Genomic DNA, 17,399 nt, shown 5'->3' with positions numbered 1-17,399 from the left:
CCACACTGCTCTTCCCCAATCTGATGCTCTGTACATGCCTTCACCCTCTCAATCAATACCCTCCCATATAATTTACCAGGAATACTCAACAAACTTATACCTCTGTAATTTGAGCACTCACTCTTATCCCCTTTGCCTTTGTACAATGGCACTATGCACGCATTCCGCCAATCCTCAGGCACCTCACCATGAGTCATACATACATTAAATAACCTTACCAACCAGTCAACAATACAGTCACCCCCTTTCTTAATAAATTCCACTGCAATACCATCCAAACCTGCTGCCTTGCCGGCTTTCATCTTCCGCAAAGCTTTTACTACCTCTTCTCTGTTTACCAAATCATTTTCCCTAACCCTCTCACTTTGCACACCACCTCGACCAAAACACCCTATATCTGCCACTCTGTCATCAGACACATTCAACAAACCTTCAAAATACTCATTCCATCTCCTTCTCACATCACCGCTACTTGTTATCACCTCCCCATTTACGCCCTTCACTGAAGTTCCCATTTGCTCCCTTGTCTTACGCACCCTATTTACCTCCTTCCAGAACATCTTTTTATTTTCCCTAAAATTTACTGATAGTCTCTCACCCCAACTCTCATTTGCCCTTTTTTTCACCTCTTGCACCTTTCTCTTGACCTCCTGTCTCTTTCTTTTATACTTCTCCCACTCAATTGCATTTTTTCCCTGCAAAAAATATATATATATATATATATATATTTTTTTTATACTTTGTCGCTGTCTCCCGCGTTTGCGAGGTAGCGCAAGGAAACAGACGAAAGAAATGGCCCAACCCCCCCCCCATACACATGTATATACATACGTCCACACACGCAAATATACATACCTACACAGCTTTCCATGGTTTTCCCCAGACGCTTCACATGCCTTGATTCAATCCACTGACAGCACGTCAACCCCGGTATACCACATCGCTCCAATTCACTCTATTCCTTGCCCTCCTTTCACCCTCCTGCATGTTCAGGCCCCGATCACACAAAATCTTTTTCACTCCATCTTTCCACCTCCAATTTGGTCTCCCTCTTCTCCTCGTTCCCTCCACCTCCGACACATATATCCTCTTGGTCAATCTTTCCTTACTCATTCTCTCCATGTGCCCAAACCACTTCAAAACACCCTCTTCTGCTCTCTCAACCACGCTCTTTTTATTTCCACACATCTCTCTTACCCTTACGTTACTCACTCGATCAAACCACCTCACACCACACATTGTCCTCAAACATCTCATTTCCAGCACATCCATCCTCCTGCGCACAACTCTATCCATAGCCCATGCCTCGCAACCATACAACATTGTTGGAACCACTATTCCTTCAAACATACCCATTTTTGCTTTCCGAGATAATGTTCTCGACTTCCACACATTCTTCAAGGCCCCCAGAATTTTCGCCCCCTCCCCCACCCTATGATCCACTTCCGCTTCCATGGTTCCATCCGCTGACAGATCCACTCCCAGATATCTAAAACACTTCACTTCCTCCAGTTTTTCTCCATTCAAACTCACCTCCCAATTGACTTGACCCTCAACCCTACTGTACCTAATAACCTTGCTCTTATTCACATTTACTCTTAACTTTCTTCTTCCACACACTTTACCAAGCTCAGTCACCAGCTTCTGCAGTTTCTCACATGAATCAGCCACCAGCGCTGTATCATCAGCGAACAACAACTGACTCACTTCCCAAGCTCTCTCATCCCCAACAGACTTCATACTTGTCCCTCTTTCCAAAACTCTTGCATTTACCTCCCTAACAACCCCATCCATAAACAAATTAAACAACCATGGAGACATCACACACCCCTGCCGCAAACCTACATTCACTGAGAACCAATCACTTTCCTCTCTTCCTACACGTACACATGCCTTACATCCTCGATAAAAACTTTTCACTGCTTCTAACAACTTTCCTCCCACACCATATATTCTTAATACCTTCCACAGAGCATCTCTATCAACTCTATCATATGCCTTCTCCAGATCCATAAATGCTACATACAAATCCATTTGCTTTTCTAAGTATTTCTCACATACATTCTTCAAAGCAAACACCTGATCCACACATCCTCTACCACTTCTGAAACCACACTGCTCTTCCCCAATACATATATACATATATATACATATACACACACATACACACACATACACATACATACACACATATACACACACACACACATACATATATATACATATGAAAAATGTAAGAAACAATTTAGTAAACTGAAACTTCTAGCTTGAAATGAAATGAAAAAATGAATGTCACATAATGGTTCAACCTCTGGCTATGGAAAAAGGAAATGTATAATTTATTTACACAAACGTCAATAGTAGTTCTCATCAATTTAACCACTGTATCAATTAGCTTCAATGTCTAAGCTACATTTTTTCCAATTTCACTATTTTCTTGTCAAAGCACCATGTATGAAAACTATCACTCCAGTAACACAACTATAAACATTTACTTCCCCTTTAAAAAAGTTCTGGGGAAGTCTGTCTCGATACACTGCGGGTCATTCTACCACCTGGCGAGGTTTGTGTTGCAATGGTTCTTGATTCACAAACGTAGTAGCATCACTGGTGGGCCAAGGTAGTTCCGTTGGCGAAGAGGAGCTCATGAAACATGTCGGAAAGCAATAGGTATATATAAACAAATATAAAATCAATTTAGGTGTTTTATTCTTTAAATAACATGGGATATCAAGGCTCAAAGCTCCCTGTCATACGTAAAACTTTACTAAGTCTATATTTCTAAGAATGTGTACAGTGATAACTATGGTTACATAGCATTTATGGTAATTACAAACCAGAATCACCAAAAACTTTATTATTATTAAGCCAAATAAAATTATGACAAAACTACTACATAATTATACAAATTTCAGCACTTTAAAAATATCTTTTTGAGAGTGGATGTATGCAGACAAAGGTGTTGTTTGCTCCAAAAGCTACTTCAAGAGAAGCAATTAAGTGTGAAAAGTAATCAATAATGTGTTAGGGAGATGTTAGTTTACTGAAGCTGCCATATTATAATGAATGAAAAAAGTAGTTTTTTGGCGCAAACGTATGTGAAGCAACAACAGTGATCTAGCAAGACAACAGGGAAAGGCAAGTACATGACCACTTGTAAAACCATTAACTAGACAGACAACTGTGAATGATGGTCTTGTGGTAGAGTACACTTGTTCTCAGATGACGCATGATGTGGATCCCAGAGCTGGAGTAATTAATGGCAAGTGAGGTGAAACAACTCTAACCTGGAGGCCACTGCATCTGTCGGCCACCCAAGACATGCAGGTGAAGGTGATAAACGCTCTGGGCTCCTTCCTGGCCATTGTTGACCACCAGCCTGAAGCCCTTGGACAATCCTTGCTCCTTGGCCACCTTGCTTGCCACCAGCATTAAATGTCCCATGAGCTGAACACAATACACATATTATAAACTTCTCCATATGAACTTGTACGGATATATATATTCATTATTTTTCTATTATATGTCGTTGCTGTCTCCTGCGTTAGCGAGGTAGCACAAGGAAACAGTTGAAAGAAATGGCCCAACCTATCCACATACACACGTATATACATACACATCTACACACGCACATATACATACCTATACATCTCAATGTATACATATATACAGACACACAGACATATACATATATACACATGTACATAATTCATACCGTCTGCCCTCATTCATTCCTGTAGCCACCCCGCCACACATGAAATGGCAGCCCCCTCCCCCCACATGTGCATGAGGTAGCACTAGGAAAAGACAACAAAGGCCACATTTGTTCACACTCACTCTCTAGCTGTCATGTATAATGCACCGAAACCACAGCTCCCTTTCCACATCCAGGCTCCACAAAACTTTCCAGGGTTTATCCCAGACACTTCACATGCCCTGGTTCAATCCAGTGACAGCAAGTTGACACTGGTATATCACATCGTTCCAATTCACTCTATTCCTTGCACGCCTTTCACCCTCCTGCATGTTCAAGCCCTGATCGCTCAAAATCCTTTTCACCCCATCCTTCCATCTCCAATCTGGTCTCCCACTTCTCCCTGTTCCCTCCACCTCTGACACATATATCCTCTCTGTCAATCTTTCCTCATTCATTCTCTCCATGTGAGTATACCACTTCAACACACCCTCTTCTGCTCTCTCAACCACACTCTTTTTATTACCACACCTCTCTTACCCTTTCATTACTTACTCGATCAAACCACCTCACACCACATAATGTCCTCAAACATTTCATTTCCAACACATCCACCCTCCTCCGTACAACCCTGAGTATAGCCCAGGCCTCGGCAACCATATAACATTGTTGGAACCACTATTCCTTCAAACATACCCATTTTTGCCTTTTGAAATAACGTTCGTGCCTTCCACACATTCTTCAACACTCCCAAATATATATATTTTTGTATATCTTTTTTATATATATTCGCCATTTCCCGCATCAGCGAGGAAGAGTTAAGAGCGGAGGACTGTGTCTTAAGAGGGAGTATCTTCACTTGGTCCCCTTCTCTGTTACTTCTTTTGGAAAATTAATAAAAGGGAGGGGAGGATTTCTAGCCCCCTGCTCCCTTCCCTTTTAGTCACCTACTATGACCCACAAGGAATACGTGGGAAGTATTCTTTCTCCCCTATACCCAGGGATAATACATATAAAAAGGTGAGTGTTTAAATCACAGAGGTATAAGTTTCTTGAGTATTCCTGGGAAACTGTATGGGAGGGTATTGATTGAGAGGGTCAAGGCATGTACAGATCATCAGATTGGGGAGGAGCAGTGTGGTTTCAGAAGTGGTAGATGATGTGTGGATCACGTGTTTGCTTTGAAGAATGTATGTGAGAAATACTTAGACAAAAAATGGATTTGTATATAGCATTTATGGATCTGGAGAAGGCATAAGACAGAGTTGATAGAGATCCTCTGTGGAAGGTATTAAGAGTATATGGTGTGGGAGGTAAGTTGCTAGAAGCAGTGAAAAGCTTTATCGAGGATGTAAGGCATGTGTATGAGCAGGAAGAGGGGAAAGTGATTGGTTCCCAGTGAATGTTGGTTTGCAGCAGGGATGTGTGATGTCTCCATGGTTGTTTAATTTGTTTATGGATGGGGTTGTTAGGGAGGTGAATGCAAGAGTTTTGGAGAGAGGGGCAAGTATGCAGTCTGTTGTGGATGAGAGGGCTTGGGAAGTGAAGCAGTAGTTGTTTGCTGATGATACAGCGGCTGGTGGCTGATTCAGGTGAGAAACTGCAGAAGCTGGTGACTGAGTTTGGTAAAGTGTGTGAAAGAAAGATGAGAGTAAATGAGCAAGGTTATTAGGTTCAGTAGGGTTGAGGGACAAGTAAAGTGAGAGGTAAGTTTGAATGGAGAAAAACTGAAAAAGTGAAATGTTTTAGATATCTGGGATAGGATTTGGCAGTGGATGGAACCATGGAAGCGGAAGTGAGTCACAGGTTGGGGGAGGGAGCGAAGGTTCTGGGATTGTTGAAGAATGTGTGGAAGGCGAGAACATTATCTCGGAAAGCAAAAATGGGAATGTTTGAAGGAATAGTGGTTCCAACAATGTTATATGGTTGTGAGGCATGGGAGAGAGATAGGGTTGTGTGGAGGAGGGTGGATGTGTTGGAAATGAGATGTTTGAGGACAATATGTGGTGTGAGGTAGTTTGATCGAGTAAGTAATGAAAGGGTAGGAGAGATGTGTGGAAATAAAGAGAAGGTGGTTGAGAGGGCAGAGAAGGGTGTATTGAAATGCTTGGTGACATGGAGAGAATGAGTGAGGAAAGATTGACAAAGAGGATATATATGTCAGAGGTGAAGGGAACAAGGAGAAGCGGAAGACAAAATTGGAGGTGAAGGATGGAGTGAAAAATATTCTGAGTGATCAGGGCCTGAACATACAGGAGGGTGAGAGGCATGCAAGGATTAGAATGAACTGGAACGATGTGGTATACTGGAATCGACACGCTGTCAATGGACTGAACCATGGCATGTGAAATGTCTGGGATAAACCATGGAAAGGTCTGTATGGCCTGGATATGGATAGGGATCTGTGGTTTCGGTGCATTACACAATACAGCAAAAGACTGTGAATGAATTTCACCTTTTTGTCTGTTTTCCTGGCTCTACCTTGCTGAAGCATGGGGTAGCAGTTTCCTGTGGGGCGGGGTAGTGCCAGGAATGGATGAAGGCAAGCAAGTATGAATATGTACATGTGTATATATGTGTAAGTCTGTATATGTATGTAAACGTGTATACGTTATGTATATGTATGTATAAGTGTATATGTTATGTATGTAAACGTGTATATGTTATGTATGTATATGTGTATATGTTATGTATATGTATGTATATGTGCATGTATGGGCGTTTATGCACATATATGTGTATATGAGTGACCGAGTTCGGTAAAGTGTGTGAAAGAAGAAAGTTGAGAGTAAATGTGAATAAGAGCAAGGTTATTAGGTACAGTAGGGTTGAGGGACAAGTCAATTGGGAGGTAAGTTTGAATGGAGAAAAACTGGAGGAAGTGAAGTGTTTTAGATATCTGGGAGTGGATTTGGCAGTGGATGGAACCACTGAAGCGGAAGTGAATCATAGGGTGGGGGAGGGGGCGAAAATTCTGGGAGCGTTGAAGAATGTGTGGAAGTTGAGAACATTATCTTGGAAAGCAAAAATGGGAATGTTTGAAGGAATAGTGGTTCCAACAATGTTATATGGTTGCGAGGCGTGGGCTATAGATAGAGTTGTGCGGAGGAGGGTGGATGTGCTGGATATGAGATGTTTGAGGACAATATGCGGTGTGAGGTGGTTTGATCGAGTAAGTAATAATAGGGTAAGAGAGATGTGTGGTAATAAAAAGAGTGTGGTTCAGAGAGCAGAAGAAGGTGTTTTAAAATTGTTTGGTCACATGGAGAGAATGGGTGAGGAAAGATTGACCAAGAGGATATATGTATCAGAGGTGGAGGGAACGAGAAGTGGGAGACCAAATTGGAGGAGGAAAGATGGAGTGAAAAAGATTTTGAGTGATTGGGGTCTGATCATGCAGGAGGGTGAAAGGCGTGCAAGGAATAAAGTGAATTGGAAATATGTGGTATACTAGCGTCGATGTGCTGTCAATGGAATGAACCATGGTGTGTGAAGTGTCTGGGGTAAACCATGGAAAGTTCTGTGTGGCCTGGATATGGAAAGGGAGCTGAGGTTTCATTGCATTATACATGACAGCTGGAGACTGAGTTTGAACAAATGTGGCCTTTGTTGTCTTTTCCTAGCGCTACCTCGCGCACATGCAGGGGAAGGGGGTTGTTATTTTATGTGTGGTGGGGTGGCGATGGGAATGAATAAAGGCAGACAGTATGAATTATGTAGATGTGTATATATGTATATGTCTGGGTGTGTATATATATATATGTATGCATTGAGATGTATAGATATGAATATTTGCATGTGTGGACGTGTATGTATACACATGTGTATGTGAGTGGGTTGGGCCATTCTTTCGTCTGTTTCCTTGCACTACCTTGCTAACGTGGGAGTTATTAATATATAATAAAAATAATAATAATAACAATAATAATAATACAATGAATTAATTTCCAGAGAGAGGAAAAAATCTAAGAGTGGGCAACACGTGCTCAAGGCAGGTGGAACATGGAACAAAGGGTGGCTGGTATGGGAAGGAGCTGGGTGGAATACAGACAAAATCAATGTTTTACATATAAGCTTCAACACTGGTTGCAAACAGATGGGCATTTAACAGTCCTCAAGGTTGCGGTGGGTGAGTAGGTTGGAAGGGTAATGAAGTGAAGGATGGATGGGGAAAGGCATCCCCAGGAAGTAAGTCTTGCCATATTGGAAAAGTTAGTTGTTTACACACATCATGATGTTGCATAACAAACAATAAAGTTATATGAATAGCAAAGACCTTGCTCATAAATTTAGTACACTATGAACCAATGTTTTGTTTTATTTAGCAATTACAGCTGACCAGCTGATGTTAATCGTGGCACATGTGACTTCTCTCCTTAGTCCCTCCCACCCACTCCCTCACTCCATACCCACTTAGCTCAAGCTCGGTCACAGCAAATTTGTAAGCTATATTTTTTTTCTCTTCAGAATAATATAAAATTTTGCTAGTGCTTTTAGAAGCATCTATAGTGAGTAGGGCACTCTGTAAGTGTGGAGTTATAATAGTTTCAGCATCACAGGCGGCAGTGTCTGCAAGCACATCCACCTTGATTCGCCAAAGGAAGTAATACTTAACACTTATTGGTGGACAAACAAATGCATTCATGTCTATAAATCAAATAAGAGCTTGGGAAGTGAGTCAGTTGTTGTTCGCTGATGATACAGCGCTGGTGGCTGATTCATGTGAGAAACTGCAGAAGCTGGTGACTGAGTTTGGTAAAGTGTGTGAAAGAAAGTTAAGAGTAAATGTGAATAAGAGCAAGGTTATTAGGTACAGTTGGGTTGAGGGCCAATTCAGTTGGGAGGTGAGTTTGAATGGAGAAAAACTGGAGGAAGTGAAGTGTTTTAGATATCTGGGAGTGGATCTGGCAGCGGATGGAACCATGGAAGCGGAAGTGGATCATAGGGTGGGGGAGGGGGCGAAAATTCTGGGAGCCTTGAAGAATGTGTGGAAGTCGAGAACATTATCTCGGAAAGCAAAAATGGGTATGTTTGAAGGAATAGTGGTTCCAACAATGTTGTATGGTTGCGAGGCGTGGACTATGGATAGAGTTGTGCGCAGGAGGATGGATGTGCTGGAAATGAGATGTTTGAGGACAATGTGTGGTTTGAGGTGGTTTGATCGAGTAAGTAATGTAAGGGTAAGAGAGATGTGTGGAAATAAAAAGAGTGTGGTTGATAGAGCAGAAGAGGGTGTTTTGAAATGGTTTGGTCACATGGAGAGAATGAGTGAGGAAAGATTGACCAAGAGGATATATGTGTCGGAGGTGGAGGGAATGAGGAGAAGAGGGAGACCAAATTGGAGGTGGAAAGATGGAGTGAAAAAGATTTTGCGTGATCGGGGCCTGAACATGCAGGAGGGTGAAAGGAGGGCAAAGAATAGAGTGAATTGGAGCGATGTGGTATACCGGGGTTGACGTGCTGTCAGTGGGTTGAATCAAGGCATGTGTATGGGGGTGGGTTGGGCCATTTCTTTTGTCTGTTTCCTTGCGCTACCTCGCAAAGGCGGGAGACAGCGCAAAAAAAAAAAAAAGAAAAAATTTTTTTTTTTAAAATATGGAATTATGGATTGCTTTTTATTAAGAGCTCTGTAAAGACAAAGAAGACCAGGGGACACGTGAGGTGGAGGTAGTTGTCAGATACTGTGTTCTTTGTCCAAAACATTTTGTAGAATATGACATCACTACTTTGGGAAACTGTAAATCATCACAGTGGGCTATCATTCAAATCAAATCCTCCAACATACATCACAGTGCCCTATCATTCTAATCAAATCCTTCGACATACATTACCACAGTGGCCTATCATTCAAATAAAATCCTCCAACATACATCATCACAGTGGCCTATCATCATAATTAGATCATCCAACGTACTCATCAAAGTGGCCTATCACTCTAATCAATCCCTCCAACATACATCACAGTGGCCTATCATTCTAATACATCTTTCAACAAACATCACCACAGTGGCCTATCATTCTAATCAATTACTCCAAAATACATCATCACAGTGGCCTATCATTCTAATCTATTCCTCCAGTATACATCACCACAGTGGCCTGTAATTCTAATCAATTCCTCTAATATGTATCAGCACAGTGGCCTATCATTCTAATCAACTGCTCCAAAACACACCACAGTGGCCTACCCTTTTAATAAATTTCCCCACTGATCTACTTTACAGGACACTTTCATATTCACCCTCTGATCTACTTTACGTAACAGTTTCATCATTGTTAAACAGTACACAATCTCACTGCACCTTCCTCTTATCTCATCTAATGACCCTTTCACAAGCCATTAAAAAAACATGGTAATATCAAAAACCTCCAAACCTTCCATTACCTGTTCATCACAGTCTTCAGCATCGGACAACATGGCCAAAGGCTTCCGTGGGATCACCAAGAAGTGGACCGGTGCTTGTGGTGAAACATCATTAAAGGCAACACACTGAAAAACAGTCATAACTAAATCCAGACATTCATGTATTAGGGCAACACTTTAAAAATCATACCTAAATACAAACATTCAGGTGTGTTTTTCTATAATTGTACCTGACATAGTAGGCAGACTCATAGCCCAGTCATTACCACATGGGATGAAAGGTAAGACAATAGGAACATAAAAGAAAAAAATAAGAGGAAGATTCAATTTAACTCACTACTAAATTGAAAACTGCTGACAATAACTATGAAATTAATGTCTTCCAATCAACTAAGAAAAAAAAAACATCAATCACTACAACTGATATTAAGAAAAACATCTTTAAAGAGAAAAGCCTGAAAAATACCTTGGATAATAAAATTATCACATCAGTCGATAACATACCATTCATTCTTATAACTTGTTTGCCATTTTAATGCTACAGACTAGTTATATTGCTGGGTGCTTCAAACCCTTCTACAAACAATCATTACATAAGGAGAAATGCCTACATGGAGAAATGCATATTTGAAAAAATACAAAAATGAAAGAAAATGAAAATCACAGCAGATCAACTGTAAGAGAAAAATGTGTAAAATCAACAGAGGACTGTATAAAAATGCACACTAAAGATATTAGATACTTATCTCTAATCAACATGCAATTCCTAATTAGACTGGGGCAGATATGGTACACACAATCTCCACAACATGGGGTGGATCAGGTACACCACACAACCTCCACAACATGGGGTGGAGCAGGTGCACACAACCTCCACAACATGGGGTGGATCAGGTGCACACAACCTCCACAAAATGGGGTGGAGCAGGTACCCACAACCTCCACAACATGGGGTGGATCAGGTGCACACAACCTCTACAACATGGGGTGGATCAGGTACACCCAACCTCCACAACATGGGGTGGATCAGGTGCACACAACCTCTACAACATGGGGTGGATCAGGTACACCCAACCTCCACAACATGGGGTGGATCAGGTGCACACAACCTCCACAACATGGGGTGGATCAGGTACACCCAACCTCCACAACATGGGGTGGATCAGGTGCACACAACCTCCACAACATGGGGTGGGTCAGGTGCAGACAACCTCCACAACATGGGGTGGATCAGGTGCAGACAACCTCCACAACATGGGGGGATAAGGTACATGCAACCTCCACAACATGGGGTGGATCAGGTGCACCCAACCTCCACAACATGGGGTGGATAAGGTACACACAATCTCCACAACATATAAAGGGTCAGGTACACACAACCTCCACAACATGGGGTAGATCAGTTACACAACCTCCACAACATGGGGTGGATCGGGTACACACAACCTCCACAACATGGGAAGGATCAGGTGCAAACACCCTCCACAAAACCAAAGCAACACGTAAATATTTACAAGATGAAAAAGGAACCATCATTCTGGAGCAAGGCAAATGGGTAAAGTTTTGAAATTAGGCTAGTAAAGTTGACAAGTCTGACAGCTTTTGACTCTGTCAAGTATGGATGCAAAGTTGGAATCACCACAGATGTGAAAGCAGTACTCTATACAAAGCCGAATCAATCCTCTGTATAAACAGAGCAACTGCTTGGAAAAAAAGAAATTTTGACAACCAACCATGACTCTAGTTTCTTTAAGGTTGACTTAGCTATTTCCATAATGTTGGGTTTTGAAGATAGTGTAGATGTTACAGTAATACCAAGTATGTTTATTGAGTTAAGAGGTGGAATTACAGAATGTCTTAGGAGAGAGGAAAATATAGGAGACAGGAGAGAACTTTGAGGCACACTGCTGTTGATGGAGAAAGGGAAAAAGATTGATCCAAGAAAAACCATGGATTGACCAAAGAGGAGTCTTGATATGAGGGAGCAAAGTGAGGGAGGAAAGTCAAAAGAGGGGAGCTTAGAGATGAGACCCCAATGCCACACCTTGTCAAAAGCTTTGGATATGTCAAGGTCAACTACACAGGACTCCTCATAATCTTCCAGGGATGATGACCAATTATTAATAATATAGGAAAAATATCACCAATGGCTCTCGCATTCTGGAAGTCACACTGAAAATCAGAAGGAAGATCGAGATTCAAGATATCTAAAGATATGGAAGATGAGAGGGGGGATTCAAAGACTTTAGAAATGGTTTCAGAAGTGGTAGAGGATGTGTGGATCAGGTGTTTGCTTTGAAGAATGTATGTGAGAAATACTTAGAAAAGCAAATGGATTTGTATGTAGCATTTATGGATCTGGAGAAGGCATATGATAGAGTTGATAGAGATGCTCTGTGGAAGGTATTAAGAATATATGGTGTGGAAGGCAAGTTGTTAGAAGCAGTGAAAAGTTTTTATCGAGGATGTAAGGCATGTGTACGTGTAGGAAGAGAGGAAAGTGATTGGTTCAGTGAATGTAGGTTTGCGGCAGGGGTGTGTGATGTCTCCATGGTTGTTTAATTTGTTTATGGATGGGGTTGTTAGGGAGGTGAATGCAAGAGTTTTGGAAAGAGGGGCAAGTATGAAGTCTGTTGGGGATGAGAGAGCTTGGGAAGTGAGTCAGTTGTTGTTCACTGATGATACAGCGCTGGTGGCTGATTCATGTGAGAAACTGCAGAAGCTGGTGACTGAGTTTGGTAAAGTGTGTGAAAGAAGAAAGTTAAGAGTAAATGTGAATAAGAGCAAGGTTATTAGGTACAGTAGGGTTGAGGGTCAAGTCAATTGGGAGGTAAGTTTGAATGGAGAAAAACTGGAGGAAGTAAAGTGTTTTAGATATCTGGGAGTGGATCTGGCAGTGGATGGAACCATGGAAGCGGAAGTGGATCATAGGGTGCGGGGAGGGGGCGAAAATCCTGGGAGCCTTGAAGAATGTGTGGAAGTCGAGAACATTATCTCGGAAAGCAAAAATGGGTATGTTTGAAGGAATAGTGGTTCCAACAATGTTGTATGGTTGCGAGGCGTGGACTATGGATAGAGTTGTGCGCAGGAGGATGGATGTGCTGGAAATAAGATGTTTGAGGACAATGTGTGAGGTGGTTTGATCGAGTAAGTAACGTAAGGGTAAGAGAGATGTGTGGAAATAAAAAGAGCGTGGTTGAGAGAGCAGAAGAGGGTGTTTTGAAATGGTTTGGGCACATGGAGAGAATGAGTGAGGAAAGATTGACCAAGAGGATATATGTGTCGGAGGTGGAGGGAACGAGGAGAAGTGGGAGACCAAATTGGAGGTGGAAAGATGGAGTGAAAAAGATTTTGTGTGATCAGGGCCTGAACATGCAGAAGGGTGAAAGGAGGGCAAGGAATAGAGTGAATTGGATAGATGTGGTATACCGGGGTTGACGTGCTGTCAGTGGATTGAATCTGGGCATGTGAAGCGTCTGGGGTAAACCATGGAAAGCTATGTAGGTATGTATATTTGCGTGTGTGGACGTATGTATATACATGTGTATGGGGGTGGGTTGGGCCATTTCTTTCGTCTGTTTCCTTGCGCTACCTCGCAAACGCAGGAGACAGCAAAAAAAAAAAAAAAAAAAAAAAAAAAAAAAAAAAAAAAAAAAAAGATTTCAAACCAACAGGACAGCAGTTAAAGGGATTAGAATAGTCATCCTTCTTAAGAATGGGATGTACCAATGCATGCTTCCAAGAAAAAGGAAAACTTCTGATTGTCAAACAGAACAAATGAAAAAGCACGGGTGCAAATTCAGATGCACAATCTTTTATTACATGCTGATGTATGCCATCACGACCACAAGCCTTGCTTGTGTCCAGAGTGAAGTGCATTCTGGATAATTTGAAGTGATTGCAAGAAAGGGGCATAGGATTAGTAGGAGGAGTATCAAAGGGTGAAGGGATGTTATGAGTCATCCAAGGTAGAGTTCAAAGAGAAATGGAAACCAGAGTCACTTTGTCTAAGGGAAGAGATAGCTGTTAGTACCATCAGAACAGAAAAATGAAGGACAGGTAAAATAACAGATGTTAGTAATGCCCTTATCTGAAGAACAGAAAGACCTATCAGTGGATGACAAAGAGAGCTTATCACACTTCCTTTGAATAATGGAATGCTTTGCCTCATGGATAAAGTACTTGCAATAATTACAGACACTGATATATGTTGAATGGGAGTATGAGGAGGGAGAGGTTTTCCAAGCCCAATATGCCTGATCCCCTGCCTGAATGGCCTTAGAACTAGAACAGCTGTACCATAGACTGGAAGAAGGGGTCTTCTTGGAGGATGCTTCCAATTCCACAATAACCTCTACTATATGTTTGGTGGAGACAGAAGCATCGCCACATAAAATGGTAATTTACCCAAGGAAAGTCAGAAAAGAACTTTTATACGTTATTCCTGTCAATTTTACTGAGATACCATACTTACATCTGGAAGAGGTGCTGGAGATAAAATTCCTTGAGTTAGCTGGGGTATTGGGAGGGGCCAATACACAACTACCTGCACCTTCTCTCTCACTGGTAGCAGTCACACAAGAAAGTGTAGTTGCAGGAGTATCCTTAAAATTTTCAGGGGCCATGGGAGAGGCAATTATTCTACTACCTTAGCCCTCCCTCCCATTGGTGGCAGAGTCACTATATGTTATTCTAACTCTACCTTGAAGAGGTATGTCAACTTCCTAATACTCAGTGCTACTCACTTTCATAAAAACTCTGTTGACATTCTCATAACTTAGTTTTTCCATTCACCTTCTTCAGTTTTCCAATAAAGGTACTTTTTTCATATCCCATTTAACAGGTTTTCCTGTTCATTCTGATATTTGCTAAAAGATGAATGTGATGTAGCAATTAGCAGAGCTTCACCAACAGCGTGAATGAACCCAACAGTCTGTTACTGTATCATTTCCTTTGTATTCATTTGTAACAAAGTGAAAGTTGTGGATAAATCATACTTCATCATTTTTTCATTATCAAAATATCTTCAAAACTGTACAGTTATACATATATTTAAACAACTTGAAACCCATGACTTTCCAAGGTCAGAAAAATGTTAAGAGAACAAAATCTCAACAATGGCCTTCAATAGTGACTTTCAATTTCAAAAACAGCCAACTTGGCAGCAATTTTTGATTCACTTCACATAGATCACTACTGCCATTGAAGAATAATGGGGGGGCCTCAATGCACATCCTTACCCACAACTTATAATTGCCCCCCCAACTGAAACTAGTGGGTAGGTGGGAGGGAGTAAGGAATCCTGGAATACAATAAATTTTGTATGGTATGATTTGGAGCATTATACTTTACTGAAAAATAGTTATAAAAGACAATAATAACGAGAATTATGAATAGGAGAAATTCATGATTAATGCAAAATTATATCATACATAAAAATAAGAGAACCTTTGTAAACCTTACCTAACCTCCTTTGCTGTTCTATATTCTAGTAAAACTATACTAGTTACATTCAAACCAACATTGCACAAATAATGACCAGAGTCAACAAACTGAGTGGCAGGCCCTTTGTGCCACTACCAAACCTTTCCCAAAAGCAGTTTCGTACTATAGCTAGCAACTGAACAAACTTACATTTGTACATTTCTGTCATACATCTTGACTACTGGAGAATGTTAGGCAAGGTTTTCACAGGTTTTGTTGGTATTCACAAGTATATTACCTAATTCTACATTAATTACTCACCCATTTTCCTTGAAATACATAGCCCTCACTTCTAACATCATTCAAATCAACTATTACACAAGCTTACCATAAAACACAACCATTATGTGAAACCAACACTTACTTACCCTCAACCAAACTGATCTTTTACGAGTGGACTTTTGCTTTCCGTCACCAGTACTATATATGATGCTGACCTGTAACATCATCTGGCCCGGTATTACTTACCACACTTGGCCAGGCCCAGCCTAGGCCAGGGGTCACTTAGCACAGTTGGCCAGGCCAGGCGTCACTCAGCACAGTTAGCCAGGCCAGCCTAAGCCGGGTGTCACTCAGCACAGTTGGTCAGGCCAGCCTAAGCCGTGTGTCACTCAGCACAGTTGGCCAGGCCAGCTAAGCCGGGTGTCACTCAGCACAGTTGGCCAGGCCAGCCTAAGCCGGATGTCACTCAGCACAATTGGCCAGGCCAGCCTAAGCCGGGTGTCACTCAGCACAGTTGGCCAGGCCAGCCTAGGCCGGGTGTCACTCTGCACAGTTGGCCAGGCCAGCCTAAGCCGGGTGTCACTCTGCACAGTTGGCCAGGCCAGCCTAAGCCGGGTGTCACTCAGCACAGTTGGCCAGGCCAGCCTAAGCCGGGTGTCACTCAGCACAGTTGGCCAGGCCAGCCTAAGCCGGATGTCACTCAGCACAGTTGGCCAGGCCAGCCTAAGCCGGGTGTCACTCAGCACAGTTGGCCAGGCCAGCCTAGGCCGGGAGTCACTCAGCATAGTTGGCCAGGCCAGCCTAGGCCGGGTGTCACTCTGCACAGTTGGCCAGGCCAGCCTAGGCCGGGTGTCACTCAGCACAGTTGGCCAGGCCAGCCTAGGCCGGGTGTCACTCAGCACAGTTGGTCAGGCCAGCCTAAGCCGGGTGTCACTCAGCACAGTTGGCCAGGCCAGCCTAAGGCGGGTGTCACTCAGCACAGTTGGCCAGGCCAGCCTAAGGCGGGTGTCACTCAGCACAGTTGGCCAGGCCAGCCTAAGCCGGGTGTCACTCAGCACAGTTGGCCAGGCCAGCCTAAGCCGGGTGTCACTCAGCACAGTTGGCCAGGCCAGCCTATGCCGGGTGTCACTCAGCAAAGTTGGCCAGGCCAGCCTAAGCCGGGCGTCACTCAGCAAAGTTGGCCAGGCCAGCCTAAGCCGGGTGTCACTCAGCACAGTTGGCCAGGCCAGCCTAAGCCGGGCGTCACTCAGCAAAGTTGGCCAGGCCAGCCTAAGCCGGGTGTCACTCAGCACAGTTGACCAGGCCAAATATTCTGGACACAAGCCCCCACCAATGTAGGTGATACAACAACTCACGTGCTCGTCTTCGTAGATAAAGTTGGCCGGAATTTCTCCATTAAGGATCTTGGCGAAGATGGTCTGTCCTCCCGGAAGAGAGCTTTGGGCTTTCTCAACTTCTTCCATGATGGAGTGTGCGCTGCACAATGGCCGCTCACGCTAATCATGGTCATTTATAAACTCACATCCGACATGATAATATTACATTATATGTTATAAGTTTTCCACGTGACAACATACTACTAAAAAAGATAAAGCATTTCGTGAAAGTATCTCAATTGAGCTCTGTGCATAATCT

At 42.6% G+C, this 17,399-nt stretch overlaps 1 protein-coding gene across 1 annotated transcript; it reads right to left on the bottom strand.

Moving 5' to 3' along the window:
- Positions 1-2,692: 2,692 nt before the first annotated feature.
- On the bottom strand, positions 2,693-17,278 carry HINT1 (histidine triad nucleotide binding protein 1). Its single transcript, XM_071675409.1, has 3 exons — positions 17,120-17,278; positions 10,080-10,184; positions 2,693-3,447 (listed from the first exon to the last, which is right to left on the bottom strand). Exons 1-3 carry the CDS (start codon positions 17,225-17,227, stop codon positions 3,283-3,285), a joined length of 378 nt encoding a protein of 125 aa, XP_071531510.1. The 5' UTR covers positions 17,228-17,278; the 3' UTR covers positions 2,693-3,282.
- Positions 17,279-17,399: the final 121 nt, after the last annotated feature.

This window comes from Panulirus ornatus, chromosome 21 (assembly GCF_036320965.1).
Source record: "Panulirus ornatus isolate Po-2019 chromosome 21, ASM3632096v1, whole genome shotgun sequence".
Lineage (NCBI taxonomy): Eukaryota > Metazoa > Arthropoda > Malacostraca > Decapoda > Palinuridae > Panulirus > Panulirus ornatus.
Note: the sequence above shows the minus strand (reverse complement) of the source record. Positions and strands in the feature narration are given on the sequence as shown.